General features: G+C 37.1%; 1 protein-coding gene across 2 annotated transcripts; it reads right to left on the reverse strand.

Moving 5' to 3' along the window:
* Positions 1 to 5,508: 5,508 nt before the first annotated feature.
* LOC120628718 (AP-2 complex subunit mu) lies at positions 5,509 to 24,405 on the reverse strand. Of its 2 annotated transcripts, none has more exons than XM_039897297.1 (11): positions 24,266 to 24,405; positions 22,207 to 22,400; positions 12,980 to 13,142; positions 12,226 to 12,341; positions 11,174 to 11,276; positions 10,579 to 10,701; positions 9,934 to 10,093; positions 8,527 to 8,760; positions 7,488 to 7,626; positions 6,517 to 6,666; positions 5,509 to 5,654 (listed from the first exon to the last, which is right to left on the reverse strand). In XM_039897297.1, exons 2-10 carry the CDS (start codon positions 22,381 to 22,383, stop codon positions 6,559 to 6,561), a joined length of 1,323 nt encoding a protein of 440 aa, XP_039753231.1. In that variant the 5' UTR covers positions 22,384 to 22,400; positions 24,266 to 24,405; the 3' UTR covers positions 5,509 to 5,654; positions 6,517 to 6,558. The 2 variants fall into 2 exon arrangements, with proteins under 2 accessions (XP_039753231.1, XP_039753230.1); XM_039897296.1 differs by having other exon boundaries at positions 9,934 to 10,102.
* Positions 24,406 to 24,490: the final 85 nt, after the last annotated feature.

Consider the following 24,490-nt stretch of genomic DNA (forward strand, 5'->3'; position numbering starts at 1 on the left):
ACATTCGTAAGCGCTTTTTAAACCTACATCGAAGAATTAAATAATTAAGTATACGAATATACAATAAACAAAAAAGCCACCGTTTATGTTTAACCTTACAACCCCTAATTTTTGATTGCGAACCTAATGTTAAACTTCGTCAATATTTCTTCTGAATTTACGCCTGTTTACAAATTAACAAGTAAACTGGGAAGTTAGTCTCCCGACGCTCGACGCGTAAAGCTGAACTGTAGCTGATTAATTAATTATACCGCCGCCGCTGTACGAAGCTCAGGATATTAATAAATCCAACCCGAGATTTCGTTTCGTTTTCTTAGACTTTCGACTAACTGTTGCCGGATGCCCGAAAAATCTCGTGGGAATCTTTTTTTTTTCCTAGGTAAAAATATTTCATGTTGTTTTCCAGGATAGCAAGAGATACAAGCTATCTCTATACAAATTTGTCAAGATCGGTTTCACTGTCGATAAGTAGATACTTAAGTAACAGAGCTATCTTCGTTATTTTATGTTCATAAAGAAACAAGAAAGCCATTTTATTTATTGGATTTGTGAATTTCGTTGTATTTTTATCGCTATAAAGGTCAAATACCGGCACCACGTTTTAGCCATTTTCATGCGATTTCGGTGCAAGTTGACGCATTCTTTACGATTTTTATATATTTCATTGTAGACTTATACTTCTATAAATAGCATATGATATGATGAAGATAAATTATTTAGGAAGCCAATGCCGTTTACAGAATCATGAAAGGTGGGATGGATATTTTTTTATACGCATTTCTCCAAAAAGTGTCGTAAATGTAAAATTTAAAAAAAAAGAACGGCTTCCAAATTTGAACTGTTTGAAACTGACATTTAGATTTTTGAAAATGGATTCAGAGGTTAAGCCCCGTGGAAAAGGTTCCCAGGTACTTTTTCGGGATATCGTATCCCGAAAAAGTATTCTATGTACGTCTCCACTCTCCAAGATGCAAGCTATCTGGTTCATGCAATGGTGGAGCCGACCATAAATAACAAACCAGACTGTTATACGTGTGGGTAGTTACATAACGAGAAGGCAGGCGGTTGCATCCGCACCATGACTACATTATACATACTCAGTTTGGAATTCAGCTATATCTGGACGACAGTGTTTTATTTGGAAGCCCTTCTTAATACCAAAATACCAGTTGGCAGGTTGTATACTGTTGGTAGGTACCCACCTAATTTCGGATCTATAATATTTGTATGGATGTCAAAGTTTTAAACCGCCTCTCGCAAGGTATAAAAATAATAATGATTAAACTGTAAAATTATGTTAAAGAGCAATCTGCTGAGTTTCTTGCCGGCTCTTCTCGGAAACTTACTAGCTCAAAAAACCTTTTTGCATCATCATCGTCATCACGTCAACCCATTACCGGCCCACTACAGCACGGGTCTCTTACAATGAGAAAGGGTTAAGGCCGTAGTCCGCCACGCTGGCTCAGTGCGGATTGGTAGACTCCACACACCTTTAAAAACATTATGTAGATCTTTCAGGCATGCAGGTTTCCTCACGATGTTTTCCTTCACCGTTGAAGCAAGTGATATTGTAATTACCTTTTTGCGTATTCAAAATTGCCTTCTACAGGCATATTTAAAAAAAAGTGTATCGCACTTTTTCTTTATTAAAATTTGAATAAAGAAGTTCACTTTGTGTCTTTAAAGTGGGTTATAACAAATAAAACCACCAGTTATGTAATTTTAAACATATTTATTTTATATAATTACTTAGTTCATTATTATTATTGTACATTTCTATAACACAATGCCATACACTAAAGCATTTCATATACATTACGGCTCCAAACATTCTACCGGCATGCGAAGTTCACCAACAGGCTTCAAAAACATTAATGTAATTTTACTATCACTAGGGAAAATACTGAGTGACATTAAATATAAATTAATAATAATAACATTAAAAAGAAAGCTAAACAATTTTCATAGTCTTTTTTCAACTGATGGAAAGAAACAACTACCTTATTTAGCATATAAATATTACATAGTTTTTTTAATATATCCGTTATGGATATCTTTATTACAATAATAAATTTCATCTTTACTGCCATTATTTAACATTAATAAATATGATGCCACTCAGTAAGTTTAGAAGCGAAGTTTCTTAGCGCACGTTCGGGATCTAACTCGCAAAAAATGTAACGAGCGAGCGAGCGCAATTGCCTACTTACTCTTACTCTTTCTCGGTGTGGTGACTGACAGAATACAATTGTCACCACAACTCCTCCTCCCATGGATGTCGTACGACACGACTAAGGGAATATAACTGAGAACGGTCAGCACAGGTATCTGTGCTACTACCACCATCTACGGGTTGGTGTTGTTGATGCTGTTGTTGGTGTCGTTGATGGTGTTGTTGGTGTTGTTGATGGTGTTGTTGGTGTTTTTGACGGATGGTCAGATTATGGGCGAACCCTTCCGTTAGGCGAGGCCTTTAGTCCAGCAGTTAGGGTGGTAACTAGCCACGGCCAAAGCCTCCCACCAGACCAGACCAGAGAAAATCCAGAAATTATTATTTCCCAAATTGTCTCTGCCGGGAATCGATCCGGGGACCTCGCCGCTCACCGTTACGCCAGGGAGACATTACTATTGATTGATTGGCACTTTATCCTTGGGCACTCCCAACTCCCAACTCCCTTGCCATCTATGGCAAAACACTTTAAATCACATTGTATTTTTCATTGCACCATCACTATCCTCAACTTATTAATTTTTATTCGCCCACAGCTGGACACAGGCGTCCTCTCTCGTATGGAACTTTAGAGCCTTCTATCCACACGCACCAACCTATATTTGAGGTGCGTGGTGGGTTCCAAACGCGGCTCCAAACTCGGTTGAATTGTATATAAACCGAGAGAAAGGGAGGGAGGGAGGGAGGGAGGGAAATAGAGAGATAGAGGGAGAGAGGAAGAGGGATAGGGAGAGGGATAGGGATAGTGAGAGGGATAGGGAGAGGGAGAGCGAGAGGGAGAGAGAGACCGCTTAACTCACTTGCACTTTTAGATCTGGCGGTGGACAAATTCATTAATTCCTAATTCCAGGCTTTTACTGAGATATTATTGGTTTAAATATGAAATACTAATCTATTTTTATTTCAACCGCATGTCGCCAATGACGTCCGTAGAACGTGATAACCAAAAGAACTGGCAGTCAGCATACCAAAAGTGCGCAAACAGCTCCGCTTCTATCAGGATACATCAAATATTTAAACAACTATATAACATCAAGAGTGATATTTCGAAATGTATGCCATATTATAAATACTAAGTGTTATTATCTACATTTTGTAACGCTCCGAAATGTCACTGGACTCGTGAGTTCATTAAACTTTGTAATATTTTTATTCGCTTTCAAGTTTTAATTTTTTTAAAACCGAAATCTATGAAAAATTGAGTCCAGCTCTAAAATTCTAAAGGAATGATAAAATACAACGAAAATAAAAAAAAAATAAAAAAATATATTAGGTTAGTGCTCTTTAAATTAAACTAGACGTCCGGTTCACTCCTTGTCGAAATACTAACAGAGATTTGCAAGCTATTGGCTATATGTCTAAAATGGACCTAAAGTCTCTCGTTCTAAGGTCGTACATTCTGTACTTATAATTTTTATTTTACAAACTTTTTGATGTATACTTACGTGTGTAGGCGGAGGGTAAACCTGATTGTTGGCGTAGCCCACATCGACACGCTATATGATTGAATTTTTGATTTAAAAATGAATATTAATTTTGTAATAAAACGGTCATTATTAACCGACTTACAAAAAGAAGTGGTTACGCATCTGGTTGTATTTATTTTTATATTTGTGGAACAAATTTGTAATGCTTTATCTTTACATTATGCAATATCTGCAATAACTTACCAAAACAATTTTGATATTTTACATCTGCCAGGCGTCCCGTGACGGCTCACACGTTTATTTTTTTTAAAGAATGAAAAATAAAGAACATTGTTTATTTAAAACAAAGTGCATTAGGTCCATACAATTTTATAATAAGCTATTGTAATAGCTATTATAAAATTGTCCTCGCAACTACAGATCTTTGCGGAAAGTTGTAAAATAAAATTATGAGTACGGAATTATCAACTTTAAAACGAAGATTATTAAGTTAATTTTACTGTGCCGCTTTAATGCGAGCTTGCAAATCTAACACTAAGTGTCCGTACCGAGCGGACAAAGTATTTCGCAGAAAGACGCAATAAGCGCTCTTTTTACGTGATGCGACTTTTACAAGATTTGCATACAAAATTCGTTTTAATTGCATTATCGCTAATAAAAAATATAATTATAATAATATTGTATCTCAAGTTATTTAGCATAGCACTAAATAACATAAAATAATTATAGTACATTTGGATGGTAAGTATTAATATTTCCTTCAGAAGAAACTGTACTGATTTTTCCTTGAAGTTATCTACATGCAAAAAAATTGTGTCTTTAATATTTTCTTCAACTTTGCGATGTAATAAATAAATTAATGTAGGTCTGTAAAGTATCTTGAGAACTAGGTATATGATTGAAGATCATGATTTAAAAAAAATAAAACCTTTACCATTCAAATCTTTGTGCTATACCAATTTGGTCAATTTATTATTGACTATGTGCCCGCGAGGTACATACGCTTTATACTCAAATAGTGAACAAAAATGTACAGCCTATAACCTATCTCAATAAAGTGGCTATCTATAAAGCAAATTTTTAATTAACTATTTGAACTGAAAGTTCCTGAGACGAGCGCGTTTAAAAATACAAACTGTTCGCTTCGCAAAGCTTAACAGTAGTACATATTGAGATTCTAATACATAAAAAAAACTTGATGTTCTTACAAATACATTCGTATCTATACTCCATTTTATCTAACGGGTCTTAATAATGCAATTATTCTTTTCATAACTTTTTAGTGTAAGGTATTTATTAAAAATAACAGTGTAATAAAAGAAATAAAATGGAATTTCCTATATGTACATTATATGTGTTTTTATTATTTTCTATCATTTATAAAACACAATAGTACCCAGACCGCTTCGCCGGGTTAGATTTTGCTTTTTTTTATTTAAACAATAAACTTACATCATTAAATTTTTAATTTAAGTCTCATAATATATTAAATCATTTATTTCTCTCTGTATTAATTCTCTTCTATTCTCTTCTCGAGCGGGTTATTTACACCCATGTACACCCAACAATAGAATATCATCATAGTAAATAAAAGTTGTATTTGAATTGTCAATCCGGAGATTCCCTGAAAGTTACATTGAAATCGTTCCAGCCGCTTCGGAGCCTATACGGAACATATCCACACACTTTCTCTTTTATATATATATATATAAGATACTCACAATAAAGTTTTGAAAAGAATATTATATTATTAGACAGCTAAATAAAAATAGAATATAATTTATACGTTTTATATACTATAAATAAGACGATTATGAAAAAAATAAACCATGTTTAAAAAAAAATTACAAAAAATTGCAAACTTTTTTTACTTGACGCGAGTTGTAATTTTTGTAATATAATATTTAGTGTATGAGTAGTTATATACAGGAAGAAAATATATTATTATGTAACACGCCTTATATCGATCTACAATATCCAAATCTGCATGAAATTTCCTGGAACAATATTAACAATATTTAATATATATACAACGTGTAACGAAATTACGAAATATTGTTGAAGGGTGCATAAGTATATTTCATAAGGAATAAACCTGTAATAATATTAAATCAAAAGAAGAATATTTATTTTTCCATACAAACTAATTCAAAACATTCCAAGTTAAAGGTAGAATTCTCAAAGCTGTGTGGAGTCCACCAATCCGCACTGGGCCAGCGTGATGGACTACAGCCTTAACCCCTTCTCATTGTGACGAGACCCATGCCTAATAGTGGGCAGTTAATATTCCGTGATTTATTTATCAAATACAAAATTCAAATTCCCCCATTTCTAATAATTGCCCCTGCCGAGAAACGAACCCGGGACCTCCCACTTAAATTTATAGCGCTCACCGTTGCGCCAAGGGGGTCGTCAAAACCATGCTTGCAAAGTGTGGATTTAATTTTCCTTACAATGATTTTATTCACCGCTTAAAGCCAGATATATTAGAGTAGCTTAAATTTAAAAACGCACATTACTCCGAAAATAATAATAATAATAATTTTATTCACAAGAATGTAGGTACATACAGTTTTTAAAATGTAAAGTAGTTATTATAATATTTATACAAACAAATGCGTGCCTCACAAATTATATTGGTGTGTACGTAATAAATGTATGTAATGGTGCCATTTAAAATCTACTGTCCCTGATTTAGGTAAAAACCTGTATTACAGGCAGGCAGGTAATAGGTTGATATTGTGAAGTTTTTTCTTGTAATTTAATTAACAATTTAAAATAAAATTTTATATTAAACACTTAAAAGCAACGAAATGATTTATTGACATTATAAGACAGGTAATAAAAAATAGACTTTACCATTGAGGAGACAAACATTCCGAGGTCCGTGTTTCCGTTTTCTTAGCATCTAGTCTCGTAGAGTCCGGAGCGTCCGATGTAGCGCACCCATTTGATGACGTCATGGTCAGAGTAGTTTAGTTTGGGCTCGAACACCTTCAGGTACCGAACCTGAAAAAAACCGTAAATTTGAGAAAGAAAGCAAGATAATGCACGAATGGTTGATCCACACTAATATTATGAATGTGAAAGTGTGTTTGTTTGTATGTCCTTACTACATGCCCCAATCTACTTGATTTTTGGCGTAGAGTTAGTTGAATAGACGCTGAGTAACATTCTACTTTTGGTCCTGAATAGATATCAGATTCCCAGAGGTTTACAGGAAGTTTTTTTGGAATTCATGAAGGTAGAACGATGTTAATACTAAACATCGTCCTACCTTCATGTCCTAATAAAGCAACTGAAGCACTAGATCGCGGGTATCTTGTATATATATATACTTCTTGTGTGCGTGTGTATGTCACTGAACTCCTCCTAGACGGCTGGACCGATTTGAATGAATTTTCGGCATTCGTTTGGGTGGCACCCTGGATGGTTTAGATTCACAAATCAGCCCGACAGATGGCGCTGGGGTCAGCTAGTATATATATACATATGTATGTATATATAAGACAGATGCGGCAGACATCCTCTGCCCGGTAAAGCAGAAAAACCTCCCGAGTCTGATTGCTTTAAAATCAACCAGAAATCTATTGAATACACAAAATATTATACACACAAAATTTCATCAAGATCGGTCTAGCTGTTTAGGAGGAGTTAGGTTACAAACACACATACAGAAGGATTTTATGACTTTATACTTCCATAATTATTTCAAGACCTAAATTAGCCAAATCGGACCAGCGGTTCCCGAGTTTTAGTGAGACTAACAAACAGCAATTCATTTTTATAGATATAGATATAATTGGTATCTAGATAAGGCTGAAATGTACCTTGAAGCCGGAAGGTGCGAATGGTACTTCAAAGCCCATGGAAATGGGTGGTCGGGTCCACTTCTTCTTGGTGTCAGTCTCTAGAAGCTCTATTTCAGCGGACAACTGGGTCTCTTTCATACCCGCCATGCGCTTGATTCTGCGAATGATACAATATTCTTAAAAACTTCTTAGTACCATATTTTGTTGTATTGTTTGAGCTTGCATAGCATCGTTCGTGGAGTTCACAAGCAAATTGGTGTTCTAATGTTGTGTTCAAAACACAAGGTTGTCCTTAAAGGCATTGCTCTGCCATTAATGGTATCATCACATATCATATTACGTAGATATATGTACCACATCTTATAAGCTTCAAAATTACATTAGTTGTGAGTAACAAATAAAAAAAGTTTTCTATAATTTGCGTTTTATAAAATTTCAGTTAAAAACAGGACAATATGCCACACATTTCAAAACGCTCAACTTATTTGCAAAAAGCTCTTATAGCAGAATACTCGAAGTCGTCTGTAAAGGCATACTTTTGGCTGTCTGTTCATGAGGACAGAAATATAAAGTGAAATTTAATTCCTGCTATCTGGCACATCTGAAATGAGTTTTTCGACCATTTCAGTTAGTCGTATTTGTATGTGGTTATAGTTATAGATCCATTTATATTATTTTAATTTAATACTTTTAAAGTTGTATACGTGTTTAGAATAATCAAGCTTGTATGGGTCTTATATCTCATCGGATAAAAAACTATTATTATTATACATTGTTTTCCACTAAAAGTTAGCTGACTGCACCTGGTGGTAGGTGAATTTAAGGTGAATACGGGTCCGCAATATATACTCATAAAAAAAAATTATCCTCACCTAAAGATCAACAATCTATCGATCCCCAACGAGGTGGACAGACGACATTAAGCGCGTCGCAGGTAGCCGCTGGATCCAAGCGGCACAGAACCGTGGAATTTGGAACTCCCTACAAAAGACCTATGTCCAGCAGTGGACGTCTATCGGTTGATATGATGATGATGGAATTAAAGGTATGTACTCACTTCCAAACTATAGCGTTCTCAGAGGCCTTATACTTTGCCTTGCCCTTGAGGCAGATGAGTTGCACGCCGCTGGTGTTGAGGGGCGTGGGTATCTTCACCTCGATCTTCTGGCCCAGCAGCGACGGCTTGAAGTTGGACTTCAGCACCACCTTCACCTCCATCTTGGTGCGCCCGACCTCGCGCACCAGCGGTATGACGCGGAACGGCAGGGAAATGTCCTTGGTGGTGCGGTACCTGGAACAGGCCAGGTAATGATAATAATGTGGTTTTTTTTTAGTGTTATATATTTTTTTAAGCATTGTTAAGAATTTAAAAAAAAATATATATGAAATCAATAAATGATAGAAATTCATAATAATAATAAGATATTATTTAATTATTGCCAGATTATTAGTATACAAGGTGTAGCCACAATAAACAATATTTTTGTCAAATTTATTACATGGTTATAGTCTAGCAATATACATAATCGTAATATTTTAAATTTTAATGTCATTATTATTAACATGCGCAGAGGGTACATTGCCGAGGATCTGTTTGGTGTTAAGTATACGGATTGAAGTTATTGTAAATTACACCATACAGATTCTCCTGTTGTTCGCGGAGTATAGCAAATTAAGCTTAATTTTCATAATATATTATGGATTTTCGCAATGTAACACCTGCTTCTAACCGATATCATTATTACCAAATTATACGTCATTATTAAATTTTAATTCAAAGAATTCTTTCATGTCATAAAAATTGTACCATTTAAATAGGTAAGTTTTAAATTACAACAACAACTACCTGGTAACAATGGACCTGCCAAAATCTTTATTATTAACTAGCTGATGCCCTCGTTCCCGTGGATTAAGGTTTTATTCCCGCGGGAACTCTCGTATTTTCCGGGATAAAAGGTAGCCTATGTTCTTTTCCACGTCAAAGGCTACATGGATGCCAAATTTCATCCAAGCCGTTCAGCCTTTTTTTGCATGATCGAGTAACAAACATCTAAACTTTCACATTTACATATTAGTAGGATTACATTCATATTAATATTATAAACGCAAATGTCTCATTTTCTATGCAACGTGTAAATGAAAACCGTAATAATACTTCAGCACGGCTAGCGTGGACAGGAGACAATTATCTCCCCGGGGAAAGAATGAAAATTTAACTTATCCCACAGCTTTATCGACTTTCAGAGCAGTGGCGTACAGTGTGAATGGAATGTTAGTTTATTTTCACAAGTGATATGTTTGTTTGTTTGTTACATATGTTTCGCTCAACCGTAGAACCGATCTTGATGAAAATAATATTAATAATTTCGAAGTAAAATTCAGTAAATTTATATAAGAATTGTAATAATCTTGCAACTGCCTCCCACTTATAACCAACGCGCCAGAGAGGTCTTTAAAGACTTACCTCATTAGTTCGAACTCCCCGTCAGGTGGTATGAAAGAGATGGAATGCTCCGTCTCGAACTTGCTGAGTTTCACGCACTGGTGGAACTGGCAGTCGTCGATCACCACCACGGGCTTGCCCGATCTGGCGGGATCGCTGTCCGTGTTGCCAGATATGCCACCTGTGGGGCCAATAGTACGCAAATTGCAATTAGACAATGTGTATTATAAAACTGTAGCTTCAAAGAAACTTACATATAATACTTGGCAGGGAAACGGAAGTTTTTAAGGCATTCCAGATCTCTGCGGTGCATAAGTGACCGTGAGATATCAACTTTTTTCTTTATATAATTGTTTTTGACATCAGAAGTGAGATAGGTAATGTTACTGCATGTTAATAGACTACGGTGCAGTTCGGTTCCCGGGTTAGTCCCAAAAATTACAAAGCATTGGGTTCTTCTTTAGAAATACTCAGTACCAGCTCGGAGTTAGGTTAGGTTAGGTTAGGTTGACCACCACTAGTCAGCGCGACCACTGGAGAGCATGTAAGGATGTCAGGTTTTTTTTAAACCAGAAGTGGGGCATTAATAGCCTGAAATTGAAAATCCGACTTTTGATTGGAAGTATCAGAAGTGGGATTTTCAATTTATTCTTAGTAGATACTTACCATTCCCTTTCCCCTTGGCCTCCATGACAATCTTGTCGTTGATGCCGAATTTGCACTCCGGCATACCCGACAGGTATGACTTCATCACCACCTTGCCGGCAACGTGAGCTGATAACACTTGTCCTGGGAAAACACATTATATTATTTTAATAATAAACACCAGCAAACTCTCCGCCTTGTAGTTCCTATCATTCCTATCAAAAAAAAAAAAAAAAATTCTACTTCTTTATTTTTATTTCATACAAAAAATTTAAAAATCATATAATTTCTGCAAAGTGACATTACACTGAAACCAAATACATGTGTTTCGACAACGTCACGAAGTTGGGTTAGTACCCACACTATAGAGTCGATGTTGCCGATTTTATATTAACAGTGTACTGACAAGTAGAGTATCATGTAAAATATTGAATAATTCATATTTCACTATCAAGATTGAAACAATTGTAATTAATTTAAATAATTCTCTCATCATTAGAAAGCTACTTTATCCAGAAATATGGTATTTTTACACCAAGCCCGAACAAACAACCGATCTTTGGCAAACACGGATGTAACTTCAGAGAATAATGTTGTTTTAAGTCATTTAACCCACCTTGAGGCGACATCAGTAAGTTGACATACTCCAGTACGTCAAGGAACAATTCGTTACGTCTATACTTTATGCCTTCTCGACGCCAACCGATTTGTCCGGTAACCTACAAATAAAAGACCCTTTTTATTTTATCCAGACTTCATTACCAATAGCTTTAGGTTAAACCTTAAGGCTTTAGGTACAGGCACTTATGAAGCGTTCATACATTTAACATGTCAGCACTAATGTTAGGTGATGGTGATAACCGCATTCGTTAACTTAAAACTAAAGCTACGATGGTTCCAAACGCGAACTGGTCTAAGAGCCCACAACAAACTTAGGTAGGTTTTATTCCATTCGCTGACCAAGCCACAAAAAGAATTGCCATAGAAAAAGAAAAAGAAGTTTTTGTCGCTGACTTCGATTAATACAATACAGACAATAAGTGTTGAAGTGGTACTAAGCTATAATTTAAGATCAGTTCAGGCGTTTGAAGATCATCAACTCACTATATGTGTTTAGACGGCCGATTAGCGCAGTGGGCAGCGGCCCTGCTTTCTGAGCCAAGGCCGTGGGTTTGATTCCCACAACTGGACGATGTTTGTGTGATGAACATGAATGATTTTTAGGGTCTGGGTGTTTATCTATATGTTATAAGTATTTACGTATATTATTCATATAATTATATTCATCAGTTATCTTAGCACCCATAACGCAAGCTACGCTTACTTTGGGGCTAGATGGCGATGTGTGTATTGTCGTAGTATATTTATTTATTTATTTATTTATCATCTTTTACAAGTCTAATTAATTTTAAAATTTGGTATAACAGAATTTTATCGGTGTTTCCAAGACATGGTAACCTTATCTGATGCTGCAACATCTAGTAGTCTGAATACCCAATTCCTTAGAAACTTACAAGGGATATATCATGTATGTGCTGATTAAAATTGTCTATATTTGGCCACCAAATTGTACTCTCTTGCTCTATGTTTATATCTGTGTAACTACTTTTTTTTTATTTGGTGTACAATAAAAGTGTATTAATTCGTTAATTATCACGTATGTATCACCTGTGAGGTAATTTGCGCCTGCTCCTCCTTGGAAGCTGACTTGATGCCTTGCTGGGTGATGAATGTCTTTAATACACCCGTATCTGAGTTTTGTGGGTAGCCGAAGTCCAGGATCTCTGAAAGTGGAGTATTCAATAGCTGAATTTGGTTGGGTTTTAACCATGCCATGAGTTTCTGAACGATTGAAAGTGGAGTATTCAATAGCTGAATTTGGTTGGATTTTAACCATGCCATGAGTTTCTGAACGATTGAAAGTGGAGTATTCAATAGCTGAATTTGGTTGGGTTTTATCCATGCCATGAGTTTCTGAACGATTGAAAGTGGAGTATTCAACAGCTGAATTTGGTTGGGTTTTAACCATGCCATGAGTTTCTGAACGATTGAAAGTGGAGTATTCAATAGCTGAATTTGGTTGGGTTCTAACCATGCCATGAGTTTCTGAACGATTCATCATCCCAAGCCAACTAAAATCCTACAACTGAGCACAAGCCAGCTGTCTCATTCATAGGCAAGGATTTAAAGCTCAAAAATTAAAGTAAAGTCAGTTTTCATGTGAGAAGTGTTATTTGAAGTGCCTGGCGCATTGGCAATGAATGGTGTACACACAGTTTACTAACATAAAAGTACATTTCAAATTATTTAGCAGTTGCTTTTAAACAAAGTTCATGAACTGACTCTAATATTAAGTACACATGTTTTTTAATGGGTTAGATTCATAATTAGATAGTTTGGGAGAATGTATGTGCCTAATTACCATCAAGCAATTCATAGATGAGTACAAAGTTATTCTTGATGTTCTCTTCGGAGATCTTGCCGAAGTATGACTGCATCACATCAATGATCTTGAGCAGGAACTCAAACACCATGGCTGCGTTCACATTCTGCTTGGTCACAGCAGCTAGCCAGATGTTTGCTCGCTGTGAAATAAAGCAATCATTTAATATCATTATAATTAAGCTATTAATGAGAATCTGTTGTAGCAAAATTAGGCTTGGTGACTTTCTAAATGATGACGCTGGTGTGGTCGCGTACGATGGGCATCATAAGATAGTTCAGTCAGCAGGCGATGGACAGCTATCCTAGGATCAAATGAGAAATGGATATCTGTAGAAGAACTAATCCCCGACATAGCGATTCTTAAAACTGAAGTGGCAATGGGCGGGGCACTTAGCAAATGCTCGTTAGCTGTGCAAGTGCCTGGTAAAACGATACGAACATGCAGGGGAAGATTTCCACTATTTTTACTCGATTCGTTACGTACGCACTATGCTCGAAATGTTCCAACAATTCGCGCGCTCTCGTTTCTTAACAATATGATTGCTCAGCACCAACAAATTGACATATTTAATATAAGTTTAGCTAGGTTCCTAAATTATATTCAGACAAATTAACTAATAATTTTGTAATGTACATCTGTAACTGACTTATTATACGTTTTGGCTAACTGTAAGTATACTAAGGATATAAATAAACAAATAAATAGCACAAAAAATCGATGGACGGTTTAGGTCTTAAGGTGCTGGAATGGCGACCCCGCACCGGCAAACGCAGCGTAAGTCTGCCCCAAACGAGTGGACAGACATCAGGAGGCTCAGGCTAAACAAGCGGCCCGGAACAATAGATTTTGGGACTCCTTACAAAATCCAGCAGTGGAAGTCAATCGGTTGAATTGATGATGATGAATAAAGACACTTTACTGAGTCCAACAACCTACAACCTACAAAACTTAACATACTGTCTCAGGCACAAGGGGTGGAGAGTTCCAATTTGTAAACTGTGGACTGGCTTTTGTTGGAACCAGCTAATTTTTGGAGTTACTACTAAGTGTGATATGAACAATCTTATTTTTCATCGCATTTGATAGCCCAATTCTTTAAACGGCCGATTGGCGCAGTGGGCAGCGACCCTGCTTTCTGAGTGCAAGGCTGTGGGTTCGATTCCCACAACTGGACAAAGTTTGTGTGATGAACACCAATGTGTTTCATTGTCTGGGTGTTTATCTATATGTTATAAGTATTTATGTAGGTGTGTATAATTTATTAAATAAAAGGAAAAAAAATTTATACAATTTTAATTTGAATATTAAAAGGTCGCTCGACAAAATCCAAAGTATAATTTAAAAAAATCTAAACGACATTCTAAAATTTGAATTTTAAATTGACGCTTTCAGGTCTTCAATTTTTTTTGTTCTATAAAAATGTACCGTAAAGAGAAATAAATTGAAAAAAAAAGAGATTTTTGATTATTTTTGAAATTCAAACAATTCTGAGCGACCTAATGTAGGTATATAATTCATAAAATTATTCTTTAGCTATCGTACACAAGATACGCTTACTTTAGATGGCGATGTGTGTATTGTCGTAGTATTTTTATATATTTGTCGGAGATTAAAATTAAAGTGATTATTATTTAGAACGCCATCTGTTATAAAATAGTTGTACTACACAAAATTGAGAAGCACCGTCTATGTGCGAACTCAGGTATTGTTTGTTCTAGTTTATTTAATCACTCAATTGACTTCAATCGTTCGGTTGAGTTTGACATTCAAACCTGGGTGGGGTTGGTGTGGCGGGGGTTGACGATTTGTTTAGAGTAGGGCTGGTGCCCGGTGGACAGTTGTTGTTGAGAGCTTAGTGGAGCATGGTCTCTAGTCACACCGCCGCGCCAAACCCATCGTTCGCTACATAGTGCTATTTACCTAGTTATTTACAAAGTGTTTAAAAGTGATATCTGTGTGAACTACAGTGTGTTAATTATTATTCGAAGTGGAAATATTGTGTGCAATAAATCATGTGATTAGCTTCTCGCGTTTATTTGCCCGAGTACCCACAATTATGCAATCGGATCAAGAAGAAGAACTCGCCCACGATAATGAGGTGCCACCGCGGCCTCCGTTATCAGATGTGGGATCGGCTCGGGCTCCGGAGAAGCCTGATGACTTATTGAGTGCATTACTGGACTTACAAAACCAAAATATGAAGCAGTTAATCGAGGCAATTAAACTACCCTCATCGCCGAAATTATCGCTGCCTGATTTCAACCCTGAACATCAAGATACGGATCCACGGGCATGGTGCTCCACTGTAGACCTCTGTTTGTCTGAGAAGCCTCTCCAGGGTGGTGCGCTTGTGATTGCTTTGAGTAAGGCATTGAAAGGAACTGCATCTACGTGGCTTTCGCAAGTTTCTTACGCCGGTATTACTTGGGACCAGTTTAAGGACATTTTTCTAGCGAGATTCGACAGTAATGAAACCAAAGCTGCAACCTTAATTAATTTGAATAATAGTCGTCCGAAAGAAAACGAGTGTCTAGCTGCGTACGGAAGTCGTCTTATGTCTACGATTACGACAGCGTGGAAAGATCTTAAGACTGAGGAGATAGCGGTGTCTTACGTGCTCGCACATTTAGCACAATTTGATAATCGCTTGCAGAGACTAGCCTACACTACCGATATTACCAGTCGTAACAAGTTGCAACAGGAATTAAAGGCGTTTTCTATTCTAAAACGAAAACAAAACAACGATAATGAACTACCCTCATGTTCTGAGAATAAGCGATTCAAACCTACAGGGTCGAATGATTTCCGCTGCAAATTTTGTGGAATCCGAGGCCACAAGGCAACATTTTGTAGAAAAAGGAAATATCAGGAAAATCTTACAAAGAAATTTCAACCCAACTCTGACAAGACTTCCCAATCAAGCAAATCGGTGGTTTGTTTCCGATGTGGTGAAAGAGGCCATATTTCCACTCAGTGTGCTTCATCGAGCGGCAGCGGTGGCGCTGGCAAAGCCGGCAGCAGCGCGCGTATCGCCGCGGGCGGCGGCAGCGCTCTTGTAGCGTCTGAGCGGCGACGCGTGGATACATGCGAGATTCGTCCAGTCACCGGTCGATTAAATCAATCAGGTCAGTCGTTTTCATTTTGTTATGATTCTGGTGCCGAATGCTCTCTTATTAAAGAAAGTTTTGCAAATAGGTTATCAGGTGTGCGTTATAATAAACTCGTTAATATTACCGGTATTGGAAATTCAAGTGTTTATAGTAAATCGCAAATTTTAAGTACAGTTACGATTGACGGTCACAGTTTAGAAATTTTGTTTCACGTTATATCTGATGAGTTTTTACATTACGAAATTATGATAGGTCGTGATATTTTAAAGCTTGGTTTTTCAATTACGATAACTGCGGATACTTTTTCTATTTCAAAGTGTAAGATTGTTCATGAATGTAGTATTTCTAATTCGGATGTTGATTTTACGAATATTGATACGGATATACCAGCTAAGGATAGACCGCGGCTATTGACATTGCTTAAAGATTATTCAGATGCTTTTATTAACGGTTTACCACGTTCAAGGGTCACAACCGGAGAACTAAAGATTCGTTTAGTAGATCCTAGTAAAACGGTTCAACGTCGTCGTCGTTTTACCGCCTTTCGCCTGATGAACGACAGTTAGTTCGTGATAAAATTAATGATATGTTAGATGCGGGTATTATCCAACCTAGTTGTTCACCTTTTTCGAGTCCCATAATATTAGTTAAAAAACGAGACGGTACAGAGCGATTATGTGTGGATTATAGAGAACTAAACAGCAACACGGTTCCTGATCGCTTTCCTTTACCTATTATTTCGGATCAAATTGCGCGTTTATGTGGGGCTAATTATTATACGTGTCTAGACTGTGCCAGTGGGTTTAACCAAATTAAAGTACATCCGGATAGCGTTGAGCTTACTGCATTTGTAACCCCGGACGGTCAATTTGAATATCTTACAATGCCGTTTGGATTACGCAATGCACCTAGCGTTTTTCAACGTTCAGTCACTCAAGCTCTTGGCGACTTAGTACATTCGTATGTTATTATTTACATCGACGATGTTATGATACCATCACAAGACATCGATCAGGGTCTCGAAAGACTACGTGTGGTTCTTGACACTTTAACCAAATGTGGATTTTCTCTAAAACTTTCAAAGTGTTCTTTTCTCAAACGTAAAGTCGAGTATCTTGGTTATGAAATATCTGCAGGACAAGTAAAGCCCAATCCTGCTAAAATTAAAGCGCTTACACAGCTACCTCCCCCTGAAACAGTCCAACAATTAAAGCAATTTATTCGACTTGCCTCTTATTTCCGTAAATTTATTCCAAACTTTTCTAAAGTAATGAAACCACTTTTCTCTTTGACTACTGGTAACGGTAAACTTAACTGGAAACCAGAGCATGAAAATATTCGGCAACAAATTATCGCGATTTTAAGTGACAAACCGGTACTAATGATTTTCAATCCTGACTATCCCATAGAGTTGCACACGGACGCCAGCGCTGATGGCTACGGTGCTATTCTTTTTCAAAATGTTGACGGTGTGTTACGCGTAGTAGAGTACTTTAGTAAACGTACCACTAATCCAGAGTCTAGATACCACTCCTATGAGCTGGAGACCCTAGCAGTGGTTAATGCTATAAAACATTTTAGACATTATTTGCAAGGTCGTAAGTTCACCGTACTCACAGATTGTCAATCCTTAAAAACGTCTCGCAACAAGATAGATTTAACCCCCCGAGTCCACAGGTGGTGGGCTTTCTTACAGGCTTTTGAGTTTGACATTATTTATAGAGAAGGTAAAAGGATGAATCACGTAGATTTTCTGTCTAGAAATCACCTTCACGAGCCTTCTGCTCCAGTTAGGCCGGTTACAGTAAAAACGGTAGAACAGAAACGTGTAGACATAGCAACTCTATCCGATAATTGGTTACTTGCAGAGCAGGAACGCGATTCCGAAATTTTAGAGCTCGTTAATAAGATTAAAGCTGAAGAACTACCTACAGAGATAGCTAAAACTTACGAATTACGTTCAGGTGTTTTGTTTCGTAAAGTACAAAGAAATGGGCGTACTCGTTGTTTGCCGATAGTACCTAGGGCGTTCCGCTGGTCTGTTGTTAATCAGGTACACGAGTCTGTTGTTAGGTTGGGAGAAGACCCTTGAGAAAGTCTTTGAACACTATTGGTTTGAAAAGATGTCTAAATTTGTCCGTAAATTTGTTGAAAATTGTATGACGTGTAGACTTTCCAAAACTAGTTCTGGAAAAGTACAGGCAGAGTTACACCCTATACCAAAAATAAGTGTTCCGTGGCACACAGTCCACGTGGACATCACAGGTAAATTAAGCGGTAAAAGTGATCGAAAAGAGTATGTGATAGTGCACATTGATGCGTTTACTAAATTCGTTCTTTTAAACCATACCACGCGTATAAATGCTAAAAATGCTATCGAAGCTCTTAAAGCAAGTGTTTCTTTGTTTGGGACGCCGGTTCGTGTCATTGCGGACCAAGGTCGTTGTTTCTCTAGTAAAGAGTACAGAGAGTTTTGCGATTCTCACAATATTAAATTACACCTCATAGCAACTGGCTCCAGTAGAGCCAATGGCCAAGTAGAGCGTGTGATGAGTACATTGAAAGGGATGCTTACTGCGGTAGAGACAAGCGAGCGTTCATGGCAAGACGCACTTGGTGAAGTACAACTTGCTATCAATTGTACGATCAGTCGCGTGACAAAATCCAGTCCTTTAGAACTTTTAATAGGGCGTGTAGCGAGACCGTTATCATTATTTAGTCCTGATAATAACGAGGTCGAAATCGATCTTTCTGATGTAAGAGAGCAGGCAGTCCAGAACATAACTAAAAACTCTAATTATGATAAAGCTAGGTTTGATGCAACTAAGGCTAAAATCTTAAAATTTAATGTTAATGATTATGTTTTGTTAAAAAATGAAGAACGCAACCAGACTAAACTTGATCCTAAGTTTAAGGGACCTTTTAAGGTCATTGAAATTCTTGATGGTGACAGATACCTTCTGAAATCTTTAACTGGTAATCGTACTTACAAGTGGGCTCACGACAGGCTCCGAAGGTTGCCTGAATGTGAAGTTCCCTTAGACTTGGATGACGATAGTGACGAACATGTTGATGAGGATGCTTAAACGTACACATTGGCTAGGCGTAGCTACAGACATCGGACGTGTCGCTTCCAAACTATGTATTGGTGTAATGAGCGTCCGACTATGTGGTGAAACCTGGGTCTCAGTGGAGACTACTTTTGGCAACTTGGTGTTGCTTTGGGTCTCAGTGGAGACTACGTTTGGCAACTTGGTGTTGCTTTGGGTCTCAGTGGAGACTACGTTTGGCAACTTGGTGTTGCTTTGGGTCTCAGTGGAGACTACGTTTGGCAACTTGGTGTTGCTTTGGGTCTCAGTGGAGACTACGTTTGGCAACTTGGTGTTGCTTTGGGTCTCAGTGGAGACTACGTTTGGCAACTTGGTGTTGCTTTGGGTCTCAGTGGAGACTACGATCGGCAACTTCGTGTTGCTTGGGTCTCGTGGAGACTACTGTGTTGGCCTATGTGGCAGTTGGGCAAAATGTTGTACGATTAAGCAATTATTGTTTCTTTGATGTATGGCTATGTGGCTGTTATTTTGATCAACTTTGATTTGTGGAACTTTTCATTCAGACAAATGATTTTGATTACAATTAATTGTGTACAGATGAATTACGTTGCCTCATTTTGAATAACATGTCAGGTAGGCCGAACCTTGTAACTAAGGTGCCTCAAAAGTTTTTTTTTGTCGACAGATACACTGCCACACGAGGACGTGTGATTGTCAGTTCTGGCCGTGTCGGAGATTAAAATTAAAGTGATTATTATTTAGAACGCCATCTGTTATAAAATAGTTGTACTACACAAAATTGAGAAGCGCCGTCTATGTGCGAACTCAGGTATTGTTTGTTCTAGTTTATTTAATCACTCAATTGACTTCAATCGTTCGGTTGAGTTTGACATTCAAACCTGGGTGGGGTTGGTGTGGCGGGGGTTGACGATTTGTTTAGAGTAGGGCTGGTGCCCGGTGGACAGTTGTTGTTGAGAGCTTAGTGGAGCATGGTCTCTAGTCACACCGCCGCGCCAAACCCATCGTTCGCTACATAGTGCTATTTACCTAGTTATTTACAAAGTGTTTAAAAGTGATATCTGTGTGAACTACAGTGTGTTAATTATTATTCGAAGTGGAAATATTGTGTGCAATAAATCATGTGATTAGCTTCTCGCGTTTATTTGCCCGAGTACCCACAATTATGCAATCGGATCAAGAAGAAGAACTCGCCCACGATAATGAGGTGCCACCGCGGCCTCCGTTATATTTATTTAAGTAATTTTATAGTCTCTTTACAATCACAATACATACCCCCTCAGAAGTAGAGTTAGCAAATGTGGTAATAGCGCAAGCGAGTGCGCGATCTCACGTGCCGCGTCGTTATATTATACATTTAGAATAGCAGTTGAAACTTTGTATGTGAAAATTAAAATGTGATGTGTTAAAGTTGTGACTTTTAATGATCCCTTCTAAGTAAAATAATGGCAAGGAGTAGGAAGGGAAAATAAAAAAATAACTGTATAGCTATTTAATAGCTCTGCTTTTTAGGGCTGTAAATGAACACAATGAACTTTTGGCATGGAAGCTGGCAACTGACCCAAAATACATCTAGCCCTTTGCCAAACCAATTAATCAAAACAAGAATAAAATAATCTTATGTAAAGATTCTTCTATGTTTAGACTAAAACAAGAAAATAATATAAGTACTTTAATATTTTTTTATTTGTATGTTATGTTTTAATAACTTTAGCAAAGATCTAGTAAGGAACAAAACATGTGAGGACGCAATGCAGTTTTGTTCCCTTGACCTGCCGTTGGTATGTGGAATTAATATTAATTTTAGTGTATCAAATAATATTTATTTATCAAATGCATTTAAAAAATGATTATAATAACACAAAGCCAGCCAGGCCAGCACAAATTACTGGATAAACATGCAAAATTACAATTGTGTGCGATTGAATTATAAACTACTAGCTGTTGCCCGCGACTTCGTCTGCGTTTGATTTTGTTTTTTGATGTGGCATTAAATTTAGTTGTAGTTCTAAAAAAATTTAAAGTACTCAGTATCGCTAAGCCTTGAATGAGGGGTTTGCTGCTGTCCGCTGAGGAGTTCTGTCCTCTATCTCCAACCACAGTTTGGACAAAATTAAAACCATATTATAACCTCTATGGTACAAAAATAATTATTTAAATCGGTTATAATTTATCGGAGTTATAGTATAAATCGTCAAACAATTTCATCCCCTCTCCCAAAGGAACCGAGCTCTACTTTTTATCCCGATGTCGGGATAAAAAGTATCCTATATTACTTCTAACACTTCCAAGAATATGTGTACAAAGTGTCATGAGGATCGGTTAAGTAGTTTTTGCGTGAAAGCGTAGCAAACAAACTTACATTCACATTTATAATATTAGTAGGGAGTAGGGTGCTTGTTTGCTTGTTTAGTTATAGGTTGAAGTTCTTTTTCTTTTTCTAAGTAAGCTACAGCAAGATAAAACTTAGCAGTGCAAAATGATGAAAGATGAAAAATAGCATGCAAATGCTTATAAATTCCATTAGCAGAATCTGTCTCGCTCGGTGGAGTCCACTGTCCACCTTACGGAATGAGCTGTCACATTCCATTGAGCTTATGCAGTTAGCATTCCATTGAGCTTAAGCAGATAGGCACCGAGGACAAACCTTTGCGGTTTTTTCGGTGCTTTTATACAAAACATTTTAATGTAATTGTTTTTTTTTTGATAAATAATAAAAAAAAAAGTGGCTTTCATTGTACTCTGTCTAAAATCGAGGTTAATTTTTAGTAGTAGAAGAGGTTTTTGTGTTCGTCCACATTTTTCCATCTTATGAGAGATGAAAGCGAAGCAGGATACTTACAGGCAACCTTGTCATTAAGAAATTCATCAATTGTATAGTAACCTCGCTGTAATAAATGTGCTTTAACATATTCCTTAAACCTATGCATTGCTAGGTCCAAAATTATCTTAGGAATCATATTATAAACTTGCATGTTGCTTGCATGCCCCTTATTACTGTTAAAAAAAAGGCGAAGAACTTTACCTTTATATGAAAGAAAGAGGTGCGGGCAATATTAGTGACAGGTGAGCGCACTTGCTGACGTGCATGGATCACATTGACACGAAATGCATCAACAGCATTGCGCCCTATGTCGTCCCGGTACACTCGAGATATCAACACCTCCCCTTTGTGGTTATACACAAATAGGCCTCCAATCATCTTGACGTGTCTATTTACTGGAAATAAACAAAGAAATATAAATGTACTGTTATATAATTGACCCAGCAGATGTCCTCCTGCTCACTAAAGCAGCTCCACCTACAGGGTCTAATAGTATTTTCAGACTAACCAGAATCCCATTGAAATAAAAAATCAGTCAGCTGTTTAGGAGTTAGGGGACAATAATACATAGAACGTCGTGCGTCGCAGGTAGCCGCTGGATCCAAGAGGCTCAGAACTGTGGAACTTGGAACTCCCTAGAAAACTTAAAATGACATTAATATATATATTACTGTCATTTTAAACATTATTGTCACGTCAGCCTGCCATATATAGCCCATTCATATAATTTTCAGCAGCAACAGTAGGAGAGCCGTAGCTTAATTGGTGAAAGCGCTCAGGCCGCGATTGCCCGAGAGTCGCAGGTTCAAATCCTGTTGGTTCCGAAAATTTTTATATGCATTTTAAATTTATGAAATTGATAATTCCTCCAAGTGTAGGTAAAAACACTAATAATAAATTATAAAAATTATGCTCACGGTTTAAACCTTCTTTAGAGTTCCACAATATTTGAGGAAGTTCAAGACCTAAATTAGCCAAATTGATCCATCAGCTGTTGAGTTTAACAATACTGACAAACAGTAATTAATTTTTACATAGAGGACAGTGTTGGTGCCCTTTACAACTGTAGTGAAATGTCAAGTCAATGCCAGTGAACTTTGCATCATCTGTCAAAGTAACTTGTCACAAAAAATAATGTAAATCATTCACTTTTTTAAATACAACCTTAATTAACTTTTTATTAGTTTCACGGATCAATCTACTTTGTGCCTTCTCTATCTACAAGACATTGGCAAAGTACCTTGTGCCCAGTTGGCACAGACAAAAGCCATAAACAAGAATTGAATTAAATACAACCTTACTGAGGTCACGTTTTTTATTCACTCAAAACACCAACAAGAACTAGGTTTGCCTATCGGGCACTATGGTGTGTCCAATCTAGGATTGAACATATTTTGGCAACAGTGACAGGACTCTTCAACAAAAGAGAGAGTGCCATCAGCAAAGAGGTTAATTTTTTTATTCACTCAAACCAGCAACAAGAGTCTGCCTATTGGGCCCTATGGTGTGTCCAATCTAAGGATTGAACAGATAGACATATTTGAATAATAACAAAACTATTAATATTATATTGAAAAGATATGGTACAGCTGCACTACACTTTCTGCTAATGATAGATTGACTAATACCCATTGCAGCCTTTTTATATAGTCAAGCCAACTTCCCACGGAAGGTATCAGGTTATGTGGGATTCCTCAACATATACTCTGGAATCTCATAATATACCGGTGTCGGTAATGAACCAGAGGAAATGGTCTACAGAACAACTTTGGTAATAACAAAAAGAAGTAAGTGTCCAGAGCACCCTCTCCAACCGCACACGACTCTCAGTCTCTGCCCATAAAACATGAGGGTTTTCTAGGGAGGATAAAAGTCCTTTATAAAAATTAAGATAACAAGAAACATGAGGGTGAGAACCAGAAGAAGTAACATGAATGTTACTTATGTGTTAAGCGCTGACCACCTCCGTTTCGGCTTAAATACGTAAAACATTTGGACAAGAACCTGCCCCACAAGGAACATTTATGAAATGCATAAAACCGCATACAAATCTGTCCATCAGTTTCAGAACTATAACCACAAGCACAATCTGACAACACCCCTTCTTTTGCGTCAGGGCTATTCAAATAGTCAAGCCCTAAACTTATTCTGATTGTGTAAGTAGCGTAGTGTTTAATCAATCAATACAACAGGACGTGACCAATATACCGATACAGTTAGAAAATATATGAAATAGACTAACGATGAAAAAATAACTTACGTGGCGGTCAATCAACACATTGATCTATTGAAATGACGATTTTATTACAAAACCAACGTTTGAATTACTTTCATTTTAGGGCAGTTTAGCAAAATATTGGAGATGAAACCCGCCCCCAAAATGAAACGTCAATAGCAGATCCACAGACTTTAAATAAGACTAGAGAAACGAACCTTGTCACACGATCAGTTGACATTTGACGTATACAGCTTCGTCTTATCTATG

The sequence above is a fragment of the Pararge aegeria genome, chromosome 13 (genome assembly GCF_905163445.1).
Source record: "Pararge aegeria chromosome 13, ilParAegt1.1, whole genome shotgun sequence".
Classification (NCBI taxonomy): domain Eukaryota; kingdom Metazoa; phylum Arthropoda; class Insecta; order Lepidoptera; family Nymphalidae; genus Pararge; species Pararge aegeria.

What these genes read in the sequence shown, in the direction of transcription:
- LOC120628718 (XM_039897296.1), bottom strand. Translation starts at nt 22,383, where the DNA reads ATGATTGGAGGCCTATTTGTGTATAACCACAAAGGGGAGGTGTTGATA. An exon ending in GGCCAAGGGGAAAGGGAATG is followed by an intron (nt 10,103 to 10,578) that starts GTAAGTATCTAC and finishes TGCGTACTATTG; the next exon opens with GCCCCACAGGTGGCATATCT. An exon ending in GGGGAGTTCGAACTAATGAG is followed by an intron (nt 8,761 to 9,933) that starts GTAAGTCTTTAA and finishes GGCCTGTTCCAG; the next exon opens with GTACCGCACCACCAAGGACA.